This window comes from Pteropus vampyrus, unplaced genomic scaffold (genome assembly GCF_000151845.1).
Source record: "Pteropus vampyrus isolate Shadow unplaced genomic scaffold, Pvam_2.0 Scaffold137, whole genome shotgun sequence".
Taxonomy (NCBI): Eukaryota; Metazoa; Chordata; class Mammalia; order Chiroptera; family Pteropodidae; genus Pteropus; species Pteropus vampyrus.
Window position 1 is genome coordinate 4,557,870 of NW_011888918.1, and position 21,756 is coordinate 4,579,625.

Genomic DNA, 21,756 nt, shown 5'->3' on the forward strand with positions numbered 1-21,756 from the left:
CCCTCTCTCTGCCCTTGGAGAAGAAAGGGGACTCTCATATTTTTAAGTTTTTTATTGATCAGTAATTAAGAATATCCCGTTCGCCAGGATCATTTCTCATTATGAATGAATTATTACCAATATGGTATATCAGTCTCTTATGAATTTGTTTCTGGTGACTCAGTTCCCCTGGAATCAGAGGACCTCAGGGTAGCCTAATTGATCTGCAAAGCTGCAAAACTGAAGCCTGGACTTAGAACATGGTGACCACATCAAGATCCCACCAGTCTGTGTGGGTGGCGGTATCTGGGGCATGACTGAGGCAACACATTCAAACAGTGACAAGGAGGAAGCAGGCCCTAATGGCATTGCTCCTGTGGCCCCATCCTTTGTGTGAGCTCTTTTAACCACCTCACTTTCATACCCTGAACAAGTTGCTCTTCTCTGAGTATTTCCTCGGCTGTAAAATGGACACAATAATTCTTGCCCTTGAGATCTTTAATGGGTTTATGGTGAGGATCAAATGAGGATACGAAGGAGTTTTGTAACCCAGAAAACACTGTACTCATGAGTCAAGGTTATAACTGACTTTTCACTTAAGCCTCCTTCATTTCCCATCATGTCTGTCCTTGGAGTGAACAAAACTACATCCAAGTCTAGGACCAATGCTGAAGCCTGCCAGTGCGGAGGGAGGGAAGTGGGTATCAGGCTCTTCCCTGTGGCATTCTGGGGGTACATTCCAGCCCCCAGACTGCACTGCCCAAACGCATGGGAACAGAGAAAATAAGAAGAGGTGGTTGTGCTAGGACTGTAGGATTATGAGTGAGGTGAGAGTTTTCTCTTTTTCAAAACTTCCTTTGTGTTTTAACAATAAGTAAAACAGAGAAAGGAAAAAACACATTCTCTGGCCTACCCGACACATCTGTTTTCTTACATATGTTCATACTAGTTCAAGTGTTGTCTTCCCAATTCATCTCTTGGGTCTACTGTCCATTTGTTTTGCTTTGTGAATGCTCCTGGTCTCTCCACTTGTATGTCTCATCCCTGGCCAAGGCAGAGTGCCTTCTTATAGAATCACTGCTAGGAAGGCCTTGGAGATTAGACAGTTCTTCTCCCATGTTATGGCCGAGGACATTGAGATGTGGAGAAGGGGAGTGCCTTGTCTAAATCAGGTGGTGCAAAGCACCAGCTTCATTAGGAAGCCTGACTTCTACCTTGTTCTGCACTTCACCAGTTAGGAGACCTTGGGCAAGGTACCCTCCTCTGGTCCTCAGTCTCCTGTCTGTTCAATAAATGGCCCGTGCATGCCTTGGCTTGCTTCCAGCCGTGATATCCTGTGGTTCTAAATCAACAGTTCGTTTCTCTTGGCTCCTGCTGGCATTTCTCCCTGCTGGAGACAGCAACACATGCCAGTCTTCCTTCAGAGACAGCTGTCTTTCCTGTTTTGTTTTTTAATTGTCACAAACGAAATCTCTAAAAATTTCCTTTTCAAAGATATTCCAAAGCCTCTCAAAGGCAGTAAAGTCTTTAAGAATGCCTGATCTAATTAAATTACTCTTGCTTTAGATTATTTCCTTTATTTATTTATTTATTTTCAATTTTTAAAACATTTAAAACCCTTTTTGTCATACATCGGACACACATATTGGAATTATAAATTATTTTTATGGTCATATTATTGGTTAAAAGATAAATAAATAAGTAAAGATGCCCTTTCAGAGGAAAAAAGAAAACAAAACAACAAAGTACAAAAGGTAGTGAGCTTAGAGAAATCACTAGGCCTACAAAGAGAGGTGACTTGGAAAAAAAAAAAAACAATATCCAAAAGACTCAAACAAGAAGTTTTTGGTAAATGACATAAGAATTTGTTTCTCAGAAAATTGGACAAAACTCTACATTAACGAACACCAACTGAACAGAGATAGCCAGACATCCCTTGTGGTATGTTTCATTTTGTTCTGGAAGTATAGTTATGTTTATTTCTTAAAATAATAAAGCCTGGGGCTTTTTTTTTTTTTTTTTTTTACCCTTAAGAATATTCTCTGGGTCGTCTCTCTCCTCGGCTTTGTTGCCCTGATATGTTTACCTAATTTGCCTGGAGTCCACAAACAGCCTCGCGTGCAGCAGGGTGAAGGGACAGGAAAGAAAGGCCCAGCCTTCTCAGTCCTTGGACTACAAACCTGGTTCTGAGAAGAGCTGACCCTAAGCAGCCTGCTTTCTGTGGCTGGGGAAGTGGGAGCTGGCTGTACATGCCCCCGGCCAAACTTATTTCTCATACTTGAAAACACCTACTTGGTTCAAACCCTCACTCTGCTATTTACCAGGTATATGGTATATCATCATTTTTGATCCTTAGTTTCTTTGTTTGTAACATGGGAATAACATTTTATAAGCTTTTAATGAGGATTAAATAAGATATTACTTGTGTAGCACATAGCAAGTGCTCAATACATGACAGCTAGTATTCTCTTTCCTTCTCTCGTGGGTGGGGACACAAAATAGGAATACTGAATGAGGAAGAATTCTCTGATCATCTCTAAATGCTGACAGGAAGTTGTTTGTCTTAATTAGCAGCTCTTCGAAGGTGGGCCCCAGCCCGGCCTCACTCATACTGTGCAGGCCCCAGCACAGTTTCATGGACAGATGACTTTCCTAAGTACCCTCTGGTGACAACCTAGGTCTCATGAAGAGACCAGTCTTAGAGGACAGCTCAAGACCTGGGAGGGAAAAGTACACAAGGAAATTGGCCTGGACAAATACTTGACTCCAAACATGAATCCCAGCTGAGGAAAGTCCTCTGAACAGAAAGTCACACCTTATGACAAGACAAAGCTTTCGTAACACTTTCTGGAATTAGTGGGGGCTACCACGGCCAAGGTATCACAGTATTTTGACATCTACTTTGTTTTTGTGCTTACTGAGTCTGGCGGGGAAGAAACAAGTGGGGCAAAAAGCACTGAGAGGTAAAACGACAGATCACACGATTCATCAAGGGACAGATTTCACTAGCTCCAGGACCAAATTTTTCTGCCATCTTGTCGTGGTCACCTTCAGTTGCGGAGCCAAGCCAAGGTGGACTCTGCTATAACTATACGGAGATCCTCAGAACACCAATGAGCAAACCTGCTCAAAAAGCCCAAATAAGAAGGAGCAGCCCCTCCCCTACCCCTGCTGCTCTGTATGTACTTCAATGCAGGTTTGCTCTGCTCCACACCAGAGTCATCAGTCCACATGAGTCCCACCTGGACCAAGACAGCAGGCAGGATGCTGCACTCCAGGGCAGAGCAGTATGGGAATTTTTCCAGCCCTGGTCAAGTCGCATGATCCCAACCCTTGCAAAGGCTTCTGGGAACCAACCGCTGGACTCTGAAGGACAACAGACAGTCTTCCCCTTGGCCTCACCTGCTGCCCACTGCCTTCCTGGTGTGAAGATGCAGAGACCCCAGAGCCTGGGGAGTTGGGCAGGTTGGATGGGCTTGCCCTCCACCCTCACCCCGGGCCTGTGAGGGAAGACAAAGTTTTTCTGTCCTTGGGTGCAGTTCTATGGCCCCAGAATGACCCCTTCTTGGTCTACCTGTGGTGGGGCATGTTTCCCAGCAGCCTCTGAGCCTCAGACGTGACAAATGGAGTAGGCACTGATGCCAAAGCTCCCAAACCCAGCAGTTTGAAGACTAAACTGTATCGACTGAGAATTTAATTGCTCCATAATCGCTGAGTAAACACTGGCTGGTCCATTGATCATGCCTCAGACTGGATGGGGAGAGAGAAAAGGCGGGAGGGATGCAGGGACAATGCTAAAGAAGGGCTCCCCCTGACCGCTTTTCTTCAAGGGCGTCCTTTACTCAAGTTATCAAGGCATGCAGCCTCCAGCAGAGCCCGCAGCCATTGCGCACACACTCTGCACTCTAGTTAGCAGGTGACAGAGAGCCACGTGCCACTAGAGGGGTGGGGGCACAGGGAGGTTCTGGTTAAGGCAGTGCTCTCTCAAAGCACGCAGTGAGAAATGCAGGCTATTTTTTTTTTTTTTAATGGGAGGAAATGTAAAACCTAGTTCATAGAAAAATAAAACCCCAGAAGATTGCACACTAATACATTAACAATGGTTAATTCTATATGACTGGATTCAGTTTTTATTTTCTTCATCATATTCTTGTATTTTCCACATTTCCAACAACTAGCAAGTATAACTTATAATCAGAGAAAATAAATGTTATTTAAGATTAAATGAAACGTCTCAAAGGATTTCTCCTGTGCTATTAAAAAAAAAAAAATCCTAGCAGCAGCTCTGTGGAAAGAGGTTGCGTTTTGGAGTTAGACCTGGGCTCACCTTCCAGCTCCAGAACTGATTAGCAGTGCTCCCTCCATCAGATACTGAACTTCCATCCCAGATTCCTTATCTGTAAATGGGAGTAGCAGCTATCTCACAGAAGTAAGTGAGATAAAATGTTGAGAGTGTTTAGTGCAACATCCCTGACACGTTCAATAAATATTGTGTTCAATAAATATTAGCATCTCTTCCATCGTGGAGTAGGGCATGGGGTTCGAGGAGGAAGGACCAAATATTGGGGGTGAGTCAGTTTAGTCTCCTGGGGCCCAGAGTACCCCGCATCCCCATATCCTAACCTCTCTTGCATCCCAGGGGGCTGGAGATTATTTCAGTTTCCTCCCTAGTGACTCCCCTTTCTGACTGCCCCCCAAGCCTCCTGTCATTACCCTAATAAAAGTCAATCTTCCTCATCTTGTTCCATTGCCACCCATGGAGACAAATGGGCTGCCATTCTGCTAGATGCTGGGAGGCAGCTGGGCAGCTCCAGGGTCATTGTTCGGTTGTCACTGAGAGCCTGAGAGAGAGGGGAGCCCGAGGGATCAAAAATAGGACTGCAATTACTAGCCTATTCAATTCCCCAGAATAAAGCCTTGCCATTAGCTAACAGTGGGGAGGAGATGGGGAAGGGGGATGAAAGAGCCTGACACACTTGCTGCCCCCTGGTTGGCTCTGGGCCTAGTAACCCCAGTTCTCCCCTGTGGGCCTGTTACCCTAGTAAGCATAGGTTGTTTGCCTAGGGATGTGTGAACCTAGGCACAATGAAGCCTAGGATAACTCTAGGCCAGCCCCATAACTGCTCCACCGAACTCCAGGCCCTGGTGCCCATGACTCCGCCTCTCCTCTCACAGACACGCAGCTTTCAGACTTGCTCAATTTTGGGTCTTCCCACTTCCGGGAGCATTGCTCCCTGGCAGGCTCCTAGTCTCAAGATAGATTTCTCCTGACCCCATCACCCAAAAGGCTGCTCTGCAGGTGGCTGGGGAAGGCTGTCCTAGCACATGCTAACAAGGCTGGGGCTTCCCTGGGCACCCAGGGCTCTTCCCTGGACTGAGGGTTTGCCTCAGGCTGCAGCAGCAGCTCCTCTCTATCCATCTGATCTGCAGGGCTGTGGGCAATCAGTTTATACAGATCAGCTGCCACTGCAGCCCCCAAGGGATGAGTCCAGTGGCTCAAGGAAAGGGATTCTTGTTCAGCCTCACAGCTTGGAGTCGGGCAGGGTAGGGATAGATCTTTCAAACTTGCTGATCTTGGTCACCATTGGCTTCAGCCAGGGTGCATAGGAAGAAGGTGAGTAGGCCTCTATGGCTAGCTCTGAGATCACGCACCGAAGGCCCCAGTGATGGATCCTGAGACCTGATGGATTGGTTTGGATTCCTTACTGGGGTCTCCTGTAGAGACTAATTAACTTATTCCTAGAAACCCTCAGAGAAGGTTGATTTGGCTGGAGCCTGACTGAGCTGGAAGGAAACCAGACTGACCAGTGTGGGGGAATCTGGCTTGCCTTAGAGGGCTCTGTGACTCACCTACCTACTGCTGGCCCTCAGCCTGGTCTTTGACCACTATATTCTTGTAGAGAAATTTGCGGGGAAATTTGGGCTACACTCTCTGGAGGCGAGACATCTGGCTAAAGGGAAGGGACTAAGGGCTGTGAGGGGTTACTTACAGGGTTGGGAGCATAGATACTGGGAGTCTGATGGGAGAAAACTTATCTCAGGATGGAATTCCCCCAAGAAACCAGGAATAGACAGACCGACTGACACATGCACTGTTTGTCAGAAAACATCTAAATGGCCTTCTCCCAGAGTAGCCAAGAAACTGTCATCAGAGAGACAGACAAATGGACCAACAGATAGACAGACGGAAACACACTCTAGGAAGCTACAAACCAGACAGACAGGACAATTTGGAATAACTGGGAACAGAGACAGACAACATCTGGACCAACTTGGGAGCAAGTCTCTGCCTCACCCAGTAGGCAGTACTTACAGGTCCTTCCATGAACCAATGTTCAAGAAAACCTCCCACCTCCCATGCTCCCTCCCCTGAACACCTCTGACCAAACCTTGGCACCTTCTCTCCAAGGGGAAACTGAGATAATAGGTTTCCTACCATCCCATTCTAAATCTTGGAAAAGAACTCTATTCTTTTGGAACCTGGCCTTCATGAAGCAGCAGCACCCCTCCCTGCCCCCACATACATACACCTGCCTCCCTCCTACCCCTTCCCACCAGCAGCCAGGCAGTCAGAGGAGTGTTGGCACATGGAAGAGTGGGAGGGATGAGCATGAGAGAGAGGAAAGATGGAGGAAAACCCAAAGGAGCATTTCTGTTGGTGGGCATCCCAGGACTGAGCTTTCTGATGACATGATGTTACCCATCCTCACCAATACCTGGTGCTTGAGTGGCAGCAATTAAATATTTACTGGGTTGAGTTGGATTGTTGGGACAGGAAGCAGACTAGACAGCTTTTCTTGCTTACCCTTCCCTGCCAGGGAGGACATTTTTAGGAAAAAGACAGCCACATGTCTGAACAGTGACAGCTCACAGATGAGGCCAGGGTCCCCTACCTCTTTTCCCCTAGACCACCCTTGTGCCACTCTACTCTCTGTCCTCTCTCCCTTCTCGCCCACTGTCTCATTTTCCCATTTCTCTCCTTCCTTCCAGTTTCCAGGAAAGCCATTTTCAATTTGGAGGCATCACAGTGCCCCATTAGATGGGCAGCTCCTTAAGGATCTAAGTGGCAGCACTTGTCATTATGTCCTGGCACAGAACTTGGCACAGAGACCACCCAGGGCATCACACAGAGCTTGGCCTTTTAGCTTCCAACTTGGTCAGCTACAGGGAACAACCATGCCTCTTGTAGTCCTGGATCAAAGGATCTGGAGGTGTTATTGTGGTTTAATTCCCTTAGTCCCCTCCTCAGAGTCCTGCCTCATCCCTGACTCCCTTTGACTTCCCTTTAAGGGAAAAAAGGCAATAATTCCTTTCAGTGGGTGGTTTTCTGTCCTTAAGCTTAATAGCTACCATCTCTGATTACTATCTAGTTATTTTCCAAGGAAGAAAGGGAAAGATCATTAAATCTTAAACTTAAAAGGTGCAAGTAGTGGGAGTCAAATGCCCTAAGTGTGCATCTGGGCATTGGCACTCACTGGCTGTGTGACTGTGGGCAAGTCCCTTGACTGCTCTGAACCTTACTCTCTTCTCACGTAAGACAGGGATTATAAAACCTGGTCTTATTTCCCCAAGCAGTTCGGAGGCTAAGTGAGATTATATGTAAATGTTATTTTCTAGAGGAACCGACCCCTTCATTATACAGATAGGGAAACTGAGGACTAGGGGAGTTAAGTAATTTGCCCAAATTCATTCCGACAACAGGAAACTAGATGGGGCAAATTTTAGTCCAGAATAGAACTATCTTGACTCTAAGCATAGTAAAAAAAAAAAAGAAAAAAAAAAAAGCAAAAACGGGAAAAAAAAAAAATGGGGGAAAAAAAAAAAAAAATAAAGTGTAACAAGGGACAGAGACTGACAGCATACACAGATCAAGAAGAGAGAGAGTGAAAATTCATGTGGGCGAGGATGAGGATAAATGGAGGAACAGAAACGCAAAGAGACAGATGAATATAGAAGGAGAAAGATGAAAGCATGATGGAGAGAGACTATAAGGAAAAGAGAAAGGAAGAAAGAGGGTATATGAATAACTCAAAATAAGATGAAGAAGAAAGCCTACGGACAGTGACACCAAACACTGACTTTGCAATACTCCTCTTCCTTCCCAGTTTGTCAGCTAACTCAAAGAATGTTGAAACATCCCTAAAATTAAAGTCAGTCATCTTGGCTCCTTTATGGAAGGAGAAAATTAGAAAGAAAAATGTAAATGTTTGATATAAAAGAAAGGATGGGCCCTGTCATTGGTTGAGCAACTGCTGAGTGCCAGACAATCTATCATGGGACATGTATATGTAATCACATTTATTTCCCTTGATGTTTAAAAATGAATTTTATATAGGCCTTTTAGAGGGGAGGAGCATAGATTTAGGATTTGAATAAGAAGGCATAATGACCTCAAAAGTTGGGAATCGCTCATCCGGGATCCAGAGGAAGGAAAGAGAAATGGAAGTATGAGAAAGGAGGTAAAAACAAACAAACAAAAACACAAGACATAAGAGGAAGAGCCCAAATGGCGAAGGCTTGTGTGCTTTGCTCTGAGGGGTGGGATGGTGGGGGGTGGGGAAGAGGGAAGACCATCCACCAATTACTTCCCACCTGTGGGAGGCCAGGTCGGAGCAGGCGGGCTTCTGCTCGGTGTCAGCAGCTGGGCAGCAGAACTGGTGCAGCACGGTCTCATTCCTGAGGGCAGAGCAGAAAGGAGAAGGTCAGGGTGCTGCCAAGACAGGCTTGGCTCTCTGACACCAAGGCATTTCTACCCTTAAACCTTGACTCTGTGTCACCGCAGTCTCCAACATTGCTCCAGAGAAGGAAGTATAGCATCGATTCTCTGTCACTCAGGCCTTTCCAGTCATCTATGAGGCCCAATTCAAACACCGCCTCCTGCATACTGCCCCCCCAATCTCCCATCAACAGAACTCTTCTGATTTCTGCACCCCGACCTCCTCAGTAGGCTCCTCTACATGTATGTACTGTTCATTCCTTCTATCCTTTATCATTATCATAGTTCTTTATAACCCTGTACCCCTCTACACTCTGGCAAGGCAAAACTAGGTCTAGTCATCTGTGATGCACAGAATTGTATGCAGTAAACATTTTAAAGCTGATCATATGCAAAAATACAAAGCACTCATGCAGAGACTCATACAGTGTTGCCAGCTGAAAATGCAAGGTGTGGTGCTTGACAGATTTGTTTGATGCAGATGAAAAAGCCAAACCAGGAAGCAGAGATCTTGGGTTCTAGTGCCAGCCAGCCAGCTGTGTGATACCTAGCTCACCTTTTCTTGGTCTCAACTTATTTCCTGGTGAAATCAAGAAGCTGAACTAGAGAAGTGGTTCTCAACCCTAGTTGCTTATTAGAATCACCAGATTTTTAAAAACTATCCCTATCTGGGCCCTAACCCTCAGGGACTGACTCACTTGGTCTGGCCTGGCTCCGGGGCACCCAGAGCAGCTGTAAAGGAAGCTAGAATTGAGAGCAATTAGACTAGATAATTTCCAAGGTCCCTTCCACCTCTAAAATGCTGCGATTCTAATATTCACTCTGAGCCAACTTGAAATTTAATATTGAAACTACTTTTGCATAAAGTAATGCTGTCCATTGCCTTCTCTCCCTCAGCAAGCAGTCACTGTACTGGGTATTTTGGAATCAGAGAATGTCAGACCTGGAAGAGCCCCCAAAGATTACATGAAAGGGATTTTTAAACTTCTTTAGCTTCAGAACTCTTTGTCCAAACCCTGTCTTTACTGGAAGGTGCTGAGTTTGCCTATCCTCATGGAGGAATAACATAGGGGCCTACCTTAAATTGACAAAAATAAATTCCAGAGATATTGCATTATTAAAAGGAGAAAAAATAAAATGGAGGAAAATACAGAAAGTAACTTAGGAATAGAGCCTATGTGTTGGGGAGACTTAAAACGAAACAGGAAACTGAAAAGCCAGTATGAAAAAGACAAACATATCTGACTCCATAAAAGAAAAACATCTAGTATGGGAAAAGATATCTTATTAAGTCAAAAGACAAATGATAGAATGGGAAAATATATTTGCAGCACATATGACAGAGGGCACGTTAATATCCTATATTGAATTCCCCAAATTCATAGTGCAAAGGCAAACTCAATAGAAAAAAAAATGTCCAAAGCATACAAATTCCAGTTGATAGAGGAGGAAATCCAAAAAGCAGATAAATATATGGAAAGATGCTCCACCCTATAGTAAACAGGAAAATGGAAATTAAAGCAACACTGAGGTGCTCTTTCCCATCCATCAGACTGGCAAACATTAGAAAGACTACTAACTACAAGTGCTGGGGAAGATGTGGGGAGTTAAGTGCCTTCATCCATTACCTGTGTAGATGTGAATCTTTACAGCTGTTCTTGGAGATAAAAAAGAACACAAATCTTCTGACCCAGCAATCCTACCTCTGGAATTTTATACCCTAGAAATGCTAGCACCTGTTCATAAAGATATTTGTACAAAATGTTGTGGCAGTTTTGTTTTCAGTTGAGGGAAACAAAACAACTGGAAATAACCTGAATCCCAATCAGTCAGGGAATGGATGAGTCGATTGTGATCGTTTTATTCACACTGTGGAATTATGTACTATATCTCTTGACCTGATTGGATTCTACAACATGTGGCTAAAGGAGAAAAGCAAGTTGCAGAGAAATGTATATAATTTTGTAAAATAAACAATGGTCACTCTCCCTTAAATGCAAATTCTGTACATTGTGATATATTCATATATGCGTGTGTACATAACTAAGCTGTTAACATTGGGCACCTCAGCAAGACAAGAGTGGGAAAAAGAAGGCATAAGTAAGAAAAGGAGAAGAAAAAACACGTTTGGTGTAATGTTAACTGAAAATGTTAAATACAAATTTTTACTTATGATATTACCGTAAATACATTAAAATTGAATATGTACCTGGAAAAGGACAAGGAAGTGTCAGGAACCAACATAAATATTAATGTCATTTCAGGATGGATCACAGGCAATTTTCATCTCAGATTTTTATTAATTTAATAGATTAGTGATTATAGATTATAGGTTAATATTTAACGCAATGAATACAGCTTTTTAAAAGAGCAATAAAGCAAATAATTGAATCTGACTCCTCATTTTACAGATGAGAAAGCTGAAAGAAGTGCTTTGTCTAGACTCATTTCCTGACCAAAGTCCCAAGTCAGTCTTCCAGTCGCCCCCACCATCCCCACCCCAGCCCCAGGTTTCTGGGGCAAATCAGAGCCTTTAGAGAACTGTCTAGACCTTGGTGTCTAGTGGCTCCAAGGGCTGCTTGGCATGTGGAGTAAAGAAGAAGAAAGGTGTAGGTAGGGCAGTAGGGCTCAGAGCCTAAGCAATGGAGGGGCAGGCAGACCTAGGTATGCAGACAAAGCAGAGAACCTACCCCCAGTTCCTACCACCAGGTGCACCTGTGTCCCAGCATGAGTTCAGAACTCTGACAAAAGCCCCTGAGAACTGAGGCAAAGAGGCACAGCTTGTTCATCATGTGCTGTACACACATTTCAGGAAGGAGAGTGCACCCGAACACAGTCATGGGTTGGCATGGCGGTGCCTGGGGCCTCTGTTTTGATCCTGTCTCTGTTTCCCAGAGGCATCCTTCTAGGGCTGGGAGCTGCTCCTCCAGGCACTGAGGCAGGCTCCAGGTGGTTTTCCCAAGTCTGCAGATTCAGCTGTGTTGGCCCATGCAATAGGCAACATAAGCCTGGCTGTCCATAAGGCCTTCTATACCTCAGGCTTGGGATGGTGATGCTATTGGAGTTGCACTCTCTTTGGGTTCATGCTGATGGGGTCCCTCAGGACAATCCAGCTGAGAGGGCAAGTTTGCCTCCAGCCCTTCTCCAGTTTCTCCTCTATCCACCTCCTGCCTCATGGGCCTCCTCGACCTAGGCCAGCAGCTCTCCGTTAGAACCTCCTTGCTTGTGTTATCTTGGGGTTTAGTTCATAATGAATTATAAGTCCTCCTTTGTCTGCTTTTGATCAGCCTGGCCGCCTCCCCTGCTCAAGGTCACGGTCTAAGTCCCCTGACGTGGGCAGGTCTTAGCTTAAGTTGGCTGAACGTTGCTTTCGGCCTCCCTGACTTCCTTTCCTTTCTCCCCAAAAGAGAATCCAAACAAAGGCACCCAAAGAATTCGTTCCCATTAAAAATAAAATTGGAGATGTGATGAGAAAGGCACTTCACTTCCGTGGTATTCTTCCCCCAACCTATAACCCCAGTCTAACTGTGAGAAAAACATCAGACCAACCCAAATGGAGGACAGTCAACAAAATATCTGACCAGTACTTCTCAAAACTGTCAAGGTCATGAAAACAAAAAAGAGAAACTGTCACAGACCAGAGAAAACTAAGGAGACATGACAATTTTCACCTGATACCCTGGATGGGATCCTGGAACGGTAAGAGGATATTAGTGGAAAAACTAGTAAAATACAAATAAAGGCTACAGTTTTGTAGATTCATATATGATAGAGAATTAGACAGACAGATGATAGATAATAATATTTGGACAGCAAAACACTAATAATTGTATTTTAGCACTTTATAGTGTTTACTATGTGGCAATACTGTTTAAGCACTTTCCACATTAACTTGTTAATTCTCACAAAACATCCAACAAAATTTTCTCATCACTCTCCAGGTAAGGAACCTGAGGCACAGTGAGTTTGTGGACTGCTGATGAAATATCATGCATTTGACACAGGCCTCATTTCTTATGACTACTCTCATAGTATGTTTTATCATCCTTCCCCTTTTTTAAAAAAATAAGAAAACCAAGACTCAGAGGAAGTAAGTGACTTGCCCAAGGTCACACAGCTGGTTAGTAGGAGAGCCTAAAACTCAGTCAGGTTTTGAAATCATACAGCCCCCACTTCACCCTGAAGTGAGCTTAGAAAGGGCTTTCTCAGAGCTACCATGTGGCACAGTTCTGGAGACATGATTCATATTGTAGTCTCTGGGGTTCACACCTAAGGCTGTATCTCTAGGAGTTCTGGAGCTGGAAAGGACCCAAGGATATTCACAATACGAAAGGCCCCTCTGAAAAAGGAAAATGACCCAGTTATTGGCTTTTGAAATTCCAAAGAAGGGAAGTTTTTGATATAAGGCCAAAAGCTTATTTCTTGGATTCTTAATTCCAGGGCCTAAGATTTTAGGCAGAATTCAGTCCTTCCTGGCTTTAGTGATCCCAAGTGCTCCAAACTGATGAGTTTTGATGGAGAAGCTGGATTGTGGGTGGATGTAATAAAACCTAAATGGGGCAGTCTGGACCTAGAATGAGGATTTTGATGTGTTGCTTATCCCTGGTCATGTTGGGAGGAGGGACAGGGAATGAGAGGAGCAGAGCGAGGAGCAGCTGGCTCAGGGAATTTCAGGCATCACTCAAGCAAGATAGGGGCTAAGGGTCTTCAAAGAAGGCAGCGTGGACCTGAAGGAAGAGGAACCTAGGGCTCAGCCAGAAAAGGACTCTGTTTCTTAACTAGGAAGCCAAGAAGAGAGTGGTGGTGCTGCCAGAGGAAGAACGGAGACCCAAGAGGCCAGCTGGCTGGCTGGAAGGAGAAGAAAACATCAAGTGCTGCAAAGAACTAATTAAAGCTTCAGCCAGGGCCAGGAACTTGAAATTATAGGAGGCTGTGCACCTATAACTTCCCACATCTATATTTAGTTTGAGACTCAGGATACCACTGCAAGACCATAAAAATAGTTGAGTGATTTAGAGGGACTGATGATATGTGCAATCCTGCAGTAGGTGAAGCTGGCAGAGGGATGGAGAAAGGGACTCCTAGCAGGAAAATCAAGGAGGAAAACCCAGTGGGGCAACTTTGAAGGAAGAAACCTCCCTCCCCTTCAACAAGCTGAAGACAGCAGATTTAACCTTTAGTCTTTGGAAAGAAGCAGCCAGGGAACTCCTCTGAAGGAGCTGTCTTGAACTCCAGGAAGAGGGAGAAATTATAAAATAAGTTCCAGTCACCTCCCCATCCCCACTCATCCTGGCACCACCATCACTAGTGCTGGGAGAGCCTGAAGACTAGGTTCCTTTTTTTCACTTTCTCTTAATTTTCTCACCTTCTACAGGCAGTCTTCTTTATCTAAACATGATGAATAGGGGGAAAAGATACCCTTATTTCCTCAGAATTCACTCCTAGTTCCAGGGATGGGCAGGGGTCGGGAGAGAGTTAAATATCCAAAACAACTTTGAAAAATGAGAACAATAATAGGTCTTAACAATATGTGCTTTCAAGACTTAAAGCTATCAAAATTAAGACAGTTTGGTGTGGTATAAAGATAAGCATACAGATTGATTGAATGAAATAGAGGGGCTAGAAATAGAATCAAACTTGTATTGATTCTTGATGAAAGTACCAAGATAATTCAATGAAAAATGATAACCTTTTTAATAGATGGTGCTGAAACAATTATATATCCATATGCAAAATAAGGACTTTACTCTTGCACAATATATAAAAATTAATACAAAATAGATAATAGATCAAGAATAACAGATAAAACTATAAAAATTCTCAAAGAAAATCTGTGATTTTAGAATATGCAGAGATTTCCTAGATAGGACACAAAAAGCACAAACCACAAAAAGAAAAAAAATTATAAATTAGACTTCATCAAAAATTTCAAAAATTTTCTCTTTGACAGATACTATTAAGAAAAATAAATCTCTTAAAACTCACTAATAAAAAGACAAGAACTTTATAGAAGAATGTACAAAAGACTTGAACAGATACTTCACCAAAGAAAATATACTAATGACATTATTAGTCACTAGGGAAATGCAAATTAAAATCACAAGATATCACTACATATCCAGTAGAATGACTAAAATTAAAAAGTCTAACAATACTAAGTGTTGAAAAGGGTGTGGAGCACTTATAACTCTCATACACTTCCAGTGGGAATGTAAAATGGTGCAATACTTTGGAAAGCAATCTAGTAGTTTCTTTTTCTCTTTTCTTTTTTCTTTTTTTTTTTTTAGGCAAGGCAACCCTTGGTTGACCTCACAAATTGCAAGGACCTTGTGAGTTTACAATCCCTTATTTTTTTTATTTTTTATGCCTACAACACCTGGTCTTCCTAGGTGGTCTCTCAACCAAATACTAACCAGGCCCGACCCTGCTTAGCTTCTGAGATCAGATGGGATCAGGCTTGTTCAGGGTAGCATAGACAGGCAGTTTCTTATAAAGTTAAACATACACTTACCATATGCCCCTGCAATTGCATTCCTAGGTATTTACCCAAGATAAATAAAAGCATATTGACACAAAACTATTCATAGCAGCAAATGTTCACATTTGCTGTAAAAAAAAACAGCAACTCAACACATATACGGTCGATTGATTCTGACAAGGGTGCCCAGAATGCACAATGGAGAAAAGAGTATTTTCAACAAATGGTGTTTGGAAAACTGGAAAATTCACTTGCAAAAGAATGAATTTGGGCCCATATCTTACCAAATGTAAAATCAACTCAAAATGGATTAAAGACTTAAACATAAGACCTGAAACTATAAAACTCCTAGAAGAAAACATAGAAGGAAATTTTCATAACATTGGTCTTGGCAATGGTTTCATGGATATGACACCAAACGCACAGGCAGCATAAGCAAAAATAGACAAGTGAGACTACATTAAACTAAAAAGCTCCTGCACAGCAAAGGGAACAATCAACAGAATGAAAGGCAACTGATGAAATGGGAGAAAATATTTGCAAACTGTATGTCAGATGAGAGAGGTTAATTTCTAAAATATATAAGGAACTCTTGTAACTCGATAGCAAAAAAACTAACTCAATTAAAAATGAACTAAAAGACTTGAATAAACATTTCTCCAAAAAAGACATACAAAGGGTCAAGAGGTATACGAAAAGATACTCAAAGTCACTACTCATCAAGGCAATGCAAATCAAAACCATAATGAGATATCACCTCACACCTGTTAGGATTGCTATTAGAAAAAAAAAAGACAACCAAGTGTTGATAAGGATGTGGAGAAATTGGAACCCTTGTACTCTGTTGATGAGAATGCAAAATGGTGCTATGGAAAACAGTATGGACGTTTCCCAAAAATTAAAAATAGAACTATCATGTGATCCAGAAATCCCACTTCTAGCTTTTTATCCAAAAGAATTGCAATTGGGATCTCGAAGAGATATTAGCACCCCAATATCATTGCTGCACTGTTTACAATAGCCAAGATTCATAAACAATTTAAATGTTTATTGATGGACAAATGAATAAAAAAATGTATACGCATGCAATGAAGTGTTATTTAGCCTTTAAAAAGAAAGAAATCCTGCAATATGTCACCATGTGGATGAGATCTGAAGACATCCTAAGCAAAATAATCTAAATGGAATACTATTCAGTAATAAAAAGGAATGAGCTTGCTCATACATGCACCAACATGGATGAATTTCAAAAGCGTTATACTAAGTGAGGGAAGCTAGACACAAAAGTCTTCACACTGTATGATTCCATTTATGTGACATTCTAGCAAAGGCAAAACTATAGTGACAGAAAGCAAATCAGCCATAAGGGAGGGGAGAGGTTAAACTACAAAAGGGAACAAGGGATCATTTAGGGTCATGGAAACTTTCTATAGCTTGATTGAGATCGTGGTTACACAACTGTAGACATTTGTCAAAACTTAAACCATACACTTAAAATGGGTGAACCTTATTATACGTAAATGTACCTTAATACTTTTAAAAGATCCAAATCTTTCTCTTTTCACTTCTTGGTATTTCATCGAGAGGCTTTAATTTCTTTTCTAACTTCCCTCCTCCCATTACCCCTAGATCACCTAATTATTAACCCCCACACCAAGCAGCAGGGAAAAACCACTGTATTTTCCCTTCCTTTCAACTGCTAGATTGTATTTTCAGAGACCAGATGGCTCATGACTGAGCCAAAGGAGTCCAGGGGGCCAGAAACTAGGACAATGAGAAAATCAGGGGTGGGGATGTTTGAATGGGGAAAATTTTGGACCTGGGCCTAGGGGCTGAGAGTCCCTGGGAAGTGCAGTAGTAACAGTGCTGAGCAGCAGATGGAGACCCAGCCCCCACTCCACTACTGCTGGCCCTTAGGAGGGTCAGTCATGGTAAATGAAGCTCTTATTCCTGCCTGATTTACTCACTGAGTTGTGGGGATTCAGTAAGACTTTGAATGTGAAACTGCTTTGGGAGAAACATGATAAACCCTGCACAGATGCAAAATCTTATAATGACTATTATTAATATTATTAGTCTTTGCCACCAAGGAACTCAGCAACCACAGCTCTGTTGCAAGCAGAGACCTCCCAGGATGCCATCTTGACTTCCTTGTCCATAGTCCCCCAGCCCCTCCTCCAGGCTTGGGAGCTATGGGAGTAGATTTCCCTTGCTCATTGGTAGAATCTGCCACTGCACGGTCTTCCACAGAAAGTTCTGGAAAGCTCTTAATAAGACAAGTGGTTACAGATGTTCCAGCAGTCAGGAGCAAAAGGCTATAGAAAATACTGCCCTGGTGGCATCCAGGTCAGGGAAGGACAACCAGCTTCACCATTCATTGTCCAGTCCTGACAAAGTCTCAGATCTCTGTGTGGACCTCCCATTGGCCAGGTTTGCTTCTCTTTCATTCTCTGCTCACTTTTCTTTGAGAGAGTTTTAAAGATCATCTAGTCCATGCCCCCGCAGCCAAGGAATAGAAGGTTACAAAGTTCTAGAGTTGCCTGCTTCTTCTTTTCCCTGAAAACACATTGCAAACTCTTCAGAGGTTCAATTTAAGAAAATGAGCTTGGTCTTGCAGTAACCTTGTTTCTCTCTTGTGTTCTAAGGAGGCTCAGCACCCCATCAGCTGCCTCAGGGGTTACGCTGAGATCAGAGGAAAGTAAAGAAAGCAGAGCATAGGACCTTACACCTCAATCAACTGCAGCTCTGATTTGGGCTCTTTTACATATGAGGAATGCCCATTAGGTTTAATATGGGGGGATTTTTTTCTTGTTTTGGAAAACAGCTGGGAAAGCATTCTTCTAACCCAAAGCCCTACTACTGCAACTACTGAAGCTCGTATGATTCCATCCATTCATAACTCTTCTTGGAGAGGAACTGCTTGCCGCTCTCCTTGCAATGGCCCTTCCTGCCTCTCCCTTTCTTACTGCCTGGAGAAAGACTTCATGAGTAATCCTACCTAACTCCTCTGTACAAACTTTGCCTTGGATTCCTCATCTGTAAAATGGGATTAATAACAGAACTTTTTTAAAGTTGTTTTGAGGATGAAATGAGTTAAAACATGTAAAGCATTTAATAGAACTTGGCATATAGTAAGTACTTAATAGGTGTCAGCTATTATTAATATGTCCTATTTCTGCCACCCTTTCCTATGTCCCTTTTATCTCAGGGAAAAGAGGTCCCCTCCTCTTCAAGTACCATCCAGTCTCTACAGCTCTTTGTCCTCTGCTCCATCCTAGGCCAGTCTTCGATGCTGTCATTTTCATAGGCCTTTTCTCTTCAGCATATAAACATGCTCAAATCTCTCATCCTGAAAACATTTCTTCTCCTACAACTCCTCTCCCTTTCCTTCTACAGCCAGTCTTCCAGGAAGAGTGGTCTGCTTGATCTCCTGCCAACTTGCTGGAATGACGTTTTTCCTCTAGACCTCCAAAGAGGAACTCTCACCAAGGATCTGGTTGCCCAATCCAGTGGGAATTCTCAGTTCCTAAGTGACTTTTCTGCAGTATTCGTTGGCTAAACCCTCCTTCTTGAAACACCCTCCTCCCTCAACTTCCAAGGAAGTGGTCTGCCTGCCCTTCCCACAATAACTACTTTGTTTTCATGGTAATAGGGGGAAACCAGCCACCATGCTGGGAGGAGTCCATGGAGAGAACCATGTGGGAAGGAATCAACAACCACCACCAGCTCACCAGCCCTTTGACGATCATCCTGAAATTGAATCTTCTAGCCTTAGTCAAGCCTCTCCAACTGACGCCATGTGGGCAGAAAGGAGCTGTCCCTCACAAGCAGATTTCTGAGCAAACAGATGCTATTGTTGCGTAAGATTCAGTGTGGTTATAAGACACTAAGTTTGAAGTGGCTTATCATAGCAGATTATGGTTGTTGGACTGTCTGTCTCCTCACTGGACTCTAAGCTGCTTCGGGGAGAGACCACATCTCTGCCTCTGACATTGATTGAATTAATATAGCACTTCCACACTCATTAGCCCTGTGAGGTGGGCACTATTGTTGCCATTATTCCCATTTTACAGATAAGAAAACTGGCACTGAGAGAAAGGAAGTGTCATGTACTTATATGCAGATTTTGCAAATTTCCTATTCCATTTAAACTGCAAAGAGTGGACCCCATCCCCCTGTCGCATTTCCTCAGAAAGGCATCAAGGCACCCTCTCCCTAACAGAAAAGATCGTCATTCCTCCTTACTCAGTGTCTCCCCATAGAGCTCAGAAGACAATGAACACTCCATAACTTCTTGCTTGTCCATTTATTTATTGAGCACTTATTGCCTGCCAGGAACTTGACATATAGTAACTATAAAACAACAGACTAAAGAGGTGGATATTACCATCCCCATTTTACGGATGAGCAGAGAATTATAGTAACAAGATCTAAGTCACACTGCTAGGAAGAGGCTGAGGTAGGACTTGAACCCAGGCCTTGCCCCAGCCCCCACATTATGCTACTGCCACAGAAAAGGCTGTGGTGTACAAACGACCAAACAGGAGGCCTGGGTTCAAATTCTAGAGAGACATCTAGCTGTGTGGTTTAGGGATAGTCACTTGAGCCTTCTGAGCTTGTTCCTTGTCTGTGAAATCCATTACCTAACTGGTTACTTTGAGTTGTCGTAAGAGGTAACCAGCATGAAAGCTCTTTGTAGATGATGCGTGGTACAGGCAGCATGGGATGGCTGTTACTGCCATGGCCTCCTAACTGCAACTCCTTAGCCCAGACCACCCCCGCCTCCCAGCCCATCTCATGCACCACCCTCATGCCCTTCTGAAAATGTGATTTTGTTTCATGGAGGTGGCAGGCCCAGGGGGATGATCTTGCCATTTATATCTGTGTGACTTTGGGAAAGTTCCTCAACCACTCTGAGCACTTCACTTACCTCTCAAATAGGCATGATTGTAGTACCTCACTGGATAGTTGAAGAATTAAATGAGAAAATACACCTTAGGAGTTCAGCCCACAGCCTACAATATTATATAATAAATGGTAGTCACTCCATTCTTGTATTAGTTGCTGTATTTCCCAAATGGCAAACTCCACATCTTGTGTGTCTCTGTATTCCCATGCATAAGCCTGCCACCGATTATTCGTTCAACATCTGCTGAACTGGTAGCAGAGTGAATTCCTTTTTAAACTTTCACTTATGCAACACTGTTATCAACTATGGACACCAAAGTTTTACATTAGATTCTCAGACTTTCCATCTTATATCTGAAAGTCTGTAACCTTTCACCAACCTCTATTCCACCACCTCTCAGGCCCTGGCAACCAATTTTCTACTCTCGATTTCTGAGTTTGGCTTTTTTTTCCTTTAGATTCCACATATAAGTGATATCAAGCAGTACTTGTCTCTGTCTGGCTTAGTTCACTTAGCATAATGCCCTCACGGTCCCTCTATGTTATCACAAATGGCAAGATTTCTTTCTTTCTTGTGGCTGGACCATATTCCATTGTATTTGTGTGTATATTGTATGGAAGTGTATATATATCTCACATTTTTTTTTATTCATTCATCTGTGAACACTTAGGTTGTTTCCATGATGTCTTGGCTATTGTGAATAACACTGCAATGAACATGGGAGTGCAGATATCTCTTTGAGATCTTGTTTTCACTTCCTTTGATATCCAGAAGTAGGATCGCTAGATCATTTGGTCGTTCTATTTTTAAAATTTTTGAGGAAACTTCATACCATTTTCCACAGTGGCTGCCCAATTTACATTCCCACCAACAGTGCACAAGGGTTCTCTTTTCTCCACATTCTCACCAACACGTTATTTCTTTTCTTTTTGATAATAGCTATTCTAACAGGTATGAGATGATAACTCATTGTGGTTTTGACTTGCATTTTCCTATGATTAGTGATGTTGAGCAACTTTTTCTGTACCTATTGGCCATCTGTATGTCTTTTGAAAGATGTCTATTCAGTTCTTGCCTGTTTTTTAATCGAGTTGTTTCTTGCTAACGAGTTGTCTGAGTTCTTTATATATTTTGGATGTTAACCTCTTATTAGATACATGATTTGCAAATATTTTCTCCCATTCCATCGGTTGCCTTTTCATTTTGTTGATAATTTCCTTTGCTGTGAAGAAGTTTAAGTTTTAAGTTTAACGTAGTCCTACTTGTTTGTTTTTGCTTTTGTTGCCTAGTGCATTCCTTATCACATTTACCACAGTGGTGGGCATGCAATGCAGCTGTCTCTTCCTCCCACTACAGCACTTCACAGTTTAGACAGCATTTTCTCACACATCTTCTTTTAATCTTTGTAGGACCTTATGAGTTATACCTAGTTATTCCCCTTTGCAGCTGGGGAACAGAGATATGACCTGGTTTTCCTGAGGTCCAACAGCTGGTAAGGGGTGGAATCAGTATTGTGCTGAGGTCCTCTGGTCCTAGGTGGGCCCCTGCATGGAGCAGCAAGTGAGGCACGAATACTCGAAGAAGGAATTTCATTGAGGCCCTTTTTCCAACCATAAAAGATAGCATAATTCTACAGAAAGCCAGCAGCTATAGGTCTGGACTCTCGGACAGATT

General features: G+C 43.0%; 1 protein-coding gene and 1 pseudogene across 2 annotated transcripts in view; both read right to left on the reverse strand.

Moving 5' to 3' along the window:
- Positions 1-21,756, reverse strand: part of IQSEC3 (IQ motif and Sec7 domain 3) — a 97,922-nt gene that overhangs the window by 56,685 nt on the left and 19,481 nt on the right. For both annotated transcript variants that reach the window (XM_011367842.1, XM_011367841.1), the window contains exon 2: positions 8,572-8,655. In XM_011367842.1, coding sequence (XP_011366144.1) covers positions 8,572-8,655 — 84 coding nt within the window. The remainder of the gene's footprint in view (positions 1-8,571; positions 8,656-21,756) is intronic.
- Positions 15,060-15,176, reverse strand: LOC111744594 (annotated as a pseudogene).